General features: G+C 50.1%; 1 protein-coding gene across 7 annotated transcripts in view; it reads right to left on the reverse strand.

The window, feature by feature from the left end:
• LOC108528438 (uncharacterized) overlaps positions 1-7,132 on the reverse strand; it is a 113,610-nt gene that overhangs the window by 34,869 nt on the left and 71,609 nt on the right. For 4 of the 7 annotated variants that reach the window (XR_001885152.1, XR_001885153.1, XM_017870232.1 and 1 more), the window contains exons 5-7: positions 5,814-5,921; positions 5,509-5,612; positions 4,736-4,955 (exon numbers count right to left, since the gene is read on the reverse strand). The exons of 1 other annotated variant lie outside the window; for it this stretch is intronic. Coding sequence is in view for 4 of the 6 variants with exons in the window: in XM_017870232.1 (XP_017725721.1) it covers positions 4,736-4,955; positions 5,509-5,612; positions 5,814-5,921 (432 nt within the window). In the remaining 2 variants the exon portion in view is untranslated. Of the gene's footprint in view, positions 1-4,016; positions 4,265-4,735; positions 4,956-5,508; positions 5,613-5,813; positions 5,922-7,132 lie in introns of those variants that run through there. 2 more of the 7 variants (XM_017870234.1, XM_017870233.1) reach the window with 2 other exon arrangements.

Below are 7,132 nucleotides of genomic sequence, written 5' to 3' on the forward strand. Positions count from 1 at the left end.
ATGATACTGAGGGAATTCTCATGAGATGTGATGGTTCTATAAGGGACATTTCCCTGCTTCATTCTGCATTTCTCTCTCCTGCCACCATGTGAAGAAGGACATGTTTGCTTCCACTTCTGCCATGACTCTAAGTTTCCTGGGGCAAGCTCCTCAGCAATGCAGAACTGTGAGTCAGTTAAACCTCTTTCCTTTATAAATCACCCCATCTCAGGCATTTCTTTATAGCAGTGTGAGAATGGACTAATACAACTTCTAACTTATAGAATAATGCTGACATAACAGTTTGTGACTTTGGGTGTAAAACATAAAACTCACTGCAGCTTCCACCTTCTCTCTCTCTCTGTCTCTGGGATCATGAGCTCTGGGGGAATCCAGCTGCTGTGCCATAAGCAGCCCTGCAGGAAGGTCCATGTGACTAAGAATTGAGGCCTTCTGGGACTAGATAACAAGGAACTAGGCCTTTTCCAACAGCCATGTGACTGATCCATCTTTCTTGTGATTCCTCAGCCCCAGTGAAGCCCTCAGATGATGCAGCCCTTGACTGACAACTGGACTGCAACCTTGTGAGAGGTCCTGAGCCAGAAGCACTCAGGGAAACCTCTCCTGGATTCCTAACCATTGGAAACTGTGGGAGATGATGAATATTTGTTGTTTTGAGCTAAGTTTTACATAATTTGTTACTCAATCGTAAATAAATAATACATTTTCACAAGAGAGGATGTATTATTACATGTTAAATTGCATTTGCTCCAAATGTATCATCATCAGCATTATTATTTTTGAGACAAGGTCTCACTCTGTCACCTAGGCAGGAGTGCGGTGGCATGATCACCATGCACTGCAGTGTCCACCTCCTGGGCTCAAGGGACCCTCTGATCTCAGCCTCCTGAGTAGCTGGGACTACAGGCATGAACCACCATGCCGGACTAATTTTCTAATTTTTTTGTGGAGATGGGGGTTTTGCCCAGGCTGATCTTGAACTTCTGGAGTCAACAAATTCTGACTTCCTCTGCCTTCCACAGTGCTAGGATTGCAGGCGTGAGCCATCACACCTGACCTAAATTAATTATAAGATACAAACATGTAATTTAGTTTTAAAAGGTAAGGAGAATTTCCATGACTGAAGAGGATGTATTTTATTACCATTCACAATGATCACTTTACTTGAACTTCCATTTCCAACTGTGTCACAATGAAACACAAAAGGAAGATCCAACCCTTGCTAGACTGATTCTATTATGGCCTCAACAACCAGCTCCTGGCCATTCACCTTCCTCCAGTTATTCAAACAACTCTAGTGCAGGTGCTGCTGTGAAGGGATTTAGCAGATATAATTAAGGGCCTCAATTAGTTGACTTTAGGCTGGGTTTATTCTGCTTGGACTGTCCTAATCAGCTGAGCCCGTTAAAGGACTAGGTTCTTCCTGAGCATAGAGATTCACAGTGTGAGAGGGATTCACGGTGTGCATGAGGGGTTTCCTCCACTGTGGGCTTTGAAAATAAAGGGGCTGCATAAGAAAAAATGCTTGTGGGCACCAGGAATTGAGCACAGCCCTCCCTGTTCTCTACAGTGACAGCCAGCGAAGAACAGGGACCTCAGTCTTACAACTGCTAGAAACTGTGTTCTGCCACCTCTGTATGAGCCTGAAGGAGGATTCAAAATGAAAACACAGCTTTGGAAGCCCAGAACAGAGATTCTATCCACATCATGCCCAGATTTCTGACTGAGGAACTATAAACAGATAAATGAGTGTTGTTTGGCCAGGCATGGTAGCACACTCTTGTAATCCTAACATTTGAGGAGCTGACACAGGAGGATCTGTTGCAGCCAGAAGTTTGAGACTAGCTGAGATAAAATAGTGAGACACTCATCCCTACAATTTCTTTTTGATTAGTTGGGCATAATGTCACTTGCCTGCAGTCCTAGCTATTCTAAAGACTGAGGCAGCAAGATCCCTTGAGCCCAGGAGTTTGAGGCTGCAGTGAGCCATGATCATGTGAGTCTACTGCACCCCGGATGACAGAGGGAGACTCTGTCTCTAAAAATAAATAAATCAACAATAATTGGATGTTGTTTCAAGTCAACGTTTGTGATAATTTGTTATGCAATCTTATAAAATTCATACACAGGCTCAGCAGACTCATGGAATGAATTGAATTGATATGCATACTAGTTACATAAAATAAAATCTTAATTTGTCAGTGTTTTACATTTTATAACTTTCTGTGATGCAATTAATACACTCACATTTCATTCATTCAGTCAATAAAAATTAACTTAGTGCCTAAGATGAACTAGGTATGCCCTCATATGCTCATGTACCTGACATTCTAGAAGCTTCACAAGACTGAGGTGGAGCCACTGGAGTGTTTTACATGAGGAAATGACACACTCTGACTCACAGTAGCAGGACCACCGTGGAGAGAACAGTCAAGTAGCAGGTAATGGGACAGTGCTAGAGCCACAATTTAGGAGTGACAGAGTGGTGGGGACTAAGGGGAGAGGAGGGTATGAGGGATGAAAGGGACAGAGGGAAGGGCTGGAGAAGCAGGAGGTTAGGAAAAGGAGCAGAGGGAAGGGATTGGAAAGCAGTAGAATTCTTACGTTTAAACATACTGTTTTATAGATTTTTAATACATCCATCGACAGAGATTGCTGGGTGTTCTTTGCAGTTGGCCTTTAATACCTAACGTAGGACTGCCTAAAACTAATGTTTTTTATGTTAATAAGGTTTAAAAAATACTTGATGTTCCTTCTTTGCAGTTGGCCTTTAATACGGTATTTGGGACTGCCTAGAAACAATTTTTTTTTGTTTTTTTTTATTAATCAGGTTTTAAAAATACTAAGTGTTCCTATAAGATATACATACCACTTAGACGTGAATACTTCCTAAAAACAGGCAGTGCATGAGCACAGGTGAGCGGGACTGTGACTGCATTGAACACTTGAACTGTGAGGTGAATAGTCTGTACCGGCTCCTGGTTGTAACATACAGTAACACAGTGTGCTTCTTTGTATTGAGGCAATGTCTTAGACTCATCCAGTAACTCAGGGCTATGGAATGAAGGTAAATGTAAAATACAACAAGCAGGAGTCACAGATACAGTGTCTGGGAAAGTGAAACTTAGGAACTTTGTGAGTCCTGTTGTAACACTTTTAGACATATTTATATATCAAGGGGGCAAAGTCACATTTTTTACCGATTAGATTCCTGATCATTCAGGGGTTACCAAGATTCTGCTCCTCACTGTAGTTAATAAACAAAGAGCAAACTGGTCTCTATTCTATCTCATACACTCAGGCACAACTTTTCCGGGTTTAAAGAAAAAAAAAAACTGTCTCTACACCTCTATCCCCAGGAGGAGCTCACTCTCTGGCGCCAAGTTCCCTGGGGTGAGTTTTCTTCTAGAAGAGTCCAGGGGAACAGGTAAGGAGTGGGAGGCAGGGAGCCCAGTTCTGGGATGGGGATTCCGGGATGAAAAGTGAAGAGGGATGGAGCCCATGACGAGGGTTTCTCCCTGGTTTCTCAGACGGTTCTTGGGCCAAGACTGAGGGAGACATTGAGACAGAGGCTTGGCACAAGAGGAGCGGGGTCAGGGCGAAGTCCATGGCCCCAGGCGTGGCTCTCAGGGTCTCAGGCCCCAAAGGCTGAGTATTGATTGGAGAGGCCCAGCGTTGGGGATTCCCCATCTCCGCAGAGTTTCTCTTCTCCCTCTCCCAACCTGTGTAGGGTCCTTCTTCCTGGATTCCCTGTTCTGAAGTCCCCGCGAACCCACTGGGACTCAGATTCTCCCCAGACCCCAAGGATGGGGTCATGGCGTCCCGAACCCTCCTCCTACTGCTCTCGGGGACCCTGGCCCTGACCGAGACCTGGGAGGGTGAGTGCGGGATCCAGAGGGAAATGGCCTCTTCGCAGAGGCGGAAGAGGAGCGAGGGGCCCGCGCAGCTGGGGCGTAGGACCCGGGAAGCCGCGCCAGGAGGAGGGTCGGGCGGGTCTCAGCCCCTTCGCTCCCCCAGGCTCCCACTCCATGAGGTATTTCAGCACCGCCGTGTCCCGACCCGGCGATGAGCCCCGCTTCATCGCCGTGGGCTACGTGGACGACACGCAGTTCCTGCGGTTCCACGGCGACGCGGCGAGTCCGAGGATGGAGCCGCGGGTGTCGTGGATGGAGCAGGAGGGGCCGGAGTATTGGGACCGGAGCACACGGAACATCAAGGCCCACGCACAGACTGGCAGAGTGAGCCTGCGGACCCGGCTCCGCTACTACAACCAGACCGAGGCCCGTGAGTGACCCCGGCCCCAAGCACAGGTCACGATCCCTCCCCATCCGCACGGACGGCCCGGATCCTCCCGAGTCTCCGGCTCCGAGATCCGCCACGAGGCTGTGGGATCCGCTCAGATTCTCGACCCGGTAGAGCCCCAGGCGCCTTTACCCGGTTTCATTTTCAGTTTACGCCAAAATCCCCGAGAGGTTGGTCGGGGCGGGGCGGGGCTCGGTGGGCGGGGCTGACTGCGGAGGCGGGGCCAGGGTCTAACACCCTCCTAATAAAGTATGGCTGAGACTTGGGGCTGGAAGGGCGCCTTATCCGCAGTTATGAACAGCAAGCCAAAGATGGCAAGGATTACATCGCACTGAACGGGGACCTGCGCTCCTGGACCGCAGCAGACACGGCTGCTCAGATCACTAAGCGCAAGTGGGAGGCAGAGGAATTTGCAAAGCAGGTCAGGGCCTACCTGGAGGGCATGTGCGTGGGGTGACTCCGCAGACACCAGGAGAACGGGAAGGAGACGCTGCAGCGCGTGGGTACCAGGGGCACGGGACGCCTCCCTGATCGCCTGTAGATCTCCCGGGCTGGCGTCCCACAAGGAGGGAAGGAAAATGAGACCAACACTAGACTGTCGAACTCCCTCTGGTCCTGAGGGAGAGGAATCCTCCTGGGTTTCTTTCCAGATCCTGTACCAGAGAATGACTTTGAGGGTCTACCCTGCTCTCTGATACAATTAAGGGATGAAATCTCTGAGGGAATGAAGGGAAGGCAATCCCTGGAATACTGATCAGGGGTTCCCTTTGACACCGGCAGCAGCCTTGGGCCCCATAACTTTTCCTCTCAGGCCTTGTTCTCTGCTTCACATTCAATGTGTGTGGGGGTCTGAGTCCAGCTCCTCTGAGTCCCTCAGCCTCCCCTCAGGTCAGGACCAGAAGTCGCTGTTCCCTCCTCAGGGACTAGAATTTTCCACGGAATAGGAGATTATCCCAGGTGCCTGTGTCCAGGCTGGTGTCTGGGTTCTGTGCTCCCTTCCCCACCCCAGGTGTCCTGTCCATTCTCAGGAGGGCCACATGCGTGCTGCATTAGTGTCCCATAAGAGATGCAAAATGCCTGAATTTTCTGACTCTTCACGTCAGACTTCCCTCCCAAGACACATGTGACTGACCATCCGCTCTCTGACTATAAGGCCACCCTAAGGTGCTGGGCCCTGGGCTTCTACCCTGTGGAGATCACACCGACCTGGCAGCGGGATGGAGAGGACCAGACTCAGGACATGGAGCTTGTAGAGACCAGGCCTGCAGGGAATGGAACCTTCCAGAAGTGGGCAGCTGTGGTGGTGCCTTCTGGAGAGGAACAGAGATACACGTGCCTTGTACAGCATGAAGCATTGCCCGAGCCCCTCACCCTGAGATGTAGTAAGGCGGGAGATGAGCCTGGAAGGGGAGAGGGGGGCGGTCATGTCTCTTAGGGAAAGCAGGAGCCTCTCTGGAGACCTTCAGCAGGAGCAGGGTCGGGGCTGGGGGCTGGGCATCAGGGATCCTCACCTTCCCCTTTTTTCCCAAAGCCGTCTTCTCAGCCCACCATCCCCATCGTGGGTATCGTTGCTGGCCTGGTTCTCCTTGGAGCTGTAGTCACTGGAGCTGGGGTCGCTGCTGTGATGTGGAGGAAGAAGAGCTCAAGTGGGAAAGGGGTGAGGAGTGGGGTCTGAGTTTTCTTGTCTCACTTGGGGTTCCTAGCCCCAGGTAGAAGTGTGCCCTGCCTGGTTACTGGGAAGCACACTCATGGCCCAACCCAGCCTAGGCCTTTGTGCCAGCACTTACTCTTATATAAAGCACCTGTGACAAGGAAGGACAGATTTATCACCTTGATGATTGTGATGATGGGGACCTGATCCCAGCAGTCACAAGTTGCAGGGGAGGGTCCCTGCTGAGGACAGACCTCAGGAGGGCAGTTGGTCCAGGATGCACACCTGCTTTCCTCTGTCTGGAGCCGTGAGGCCCGGAAATTGCCGCGGCCTCTGTAGCTTAAGCTCCGCATTGTGGAGACAAGATGGCGCACTTCCTGGTTCTTCATCATCAACTTTTCCCGCGTGCGCGAACTTTTCCCGCCCGTGCGTAGATAACCTCCCGCGCCCGGGAAAGACTAAGTCTACCGAGCATGCGCCTGGTGACGTCTCTCATTATTCTCCTCCCCGCCTGCTCTGAGCCCTTCCTCTTCCCTGCCAGCCTATATAAGGCATTGCACCACCGCCATTAAACGAGACTTGATCAGGATACTGTCTTGTCTCCATTTCTTGTGTCTCTTGTCTCTCTAAATTCCCACCCCCTCCTCCAAGGTCTGTGTTAATGATCCCGCTGGACAGGTCACGTGGCACCCAAACGCGGGGCTTGGATACGAGGGAACTGCGTGAGGAAGAGGGCGCATAGAAAGGCCGGCGACTAAAGTGAAAGAAAAATCCCTCCGACCGTGGTGGGAGCCTGCTGCGTCAGAGTTGAGGGTAAGTTACGCGCCCGAAATGGGACAAGAATTAAGCCAGCATCAAATCTACGTAGGGCAATTAAAAGAGGCTTTAAAGACACGGGGAGTAAAGGTTAAAAGTGGTGACTTATTTAGATTTTTTGATTTTGTGAAAGATACCTGCCCTTGGTTCCCACAGGAAGGAACCATTGATATAAAAAGATGGCGGAGGGTGGGAGACGCCTTTCAAGATTATTATAATACCTTTGGGCCAGAAAAAATTCCTGTAACCGCCTTTTCTTATTGGAATTTAATCAAGGATCTAATAGATAAAAAGGAGGCCGATCCACAAGTAATGGCTGCGGTCGCCCAGACTGAGGAGATTTTAAAGGTCAGTTCTCAGACC

This window comes from Rhinopithecus bieti, unplaced genomic scaffold (genome assembly GCF_001698545.2).
Source record: "Rhinopithecus bieti isolate Rb0 unplaced genomic scaffold, ASM169854v2 scaffold_5150, whole genome shotgun sequence".
Taxonomy (NCBI): Eukaryota; Metazoa; Chordata; class Mammalia; order Primates; family Cercopithecidae; genus Rhinopithecus; species Rhinopithecus bieti.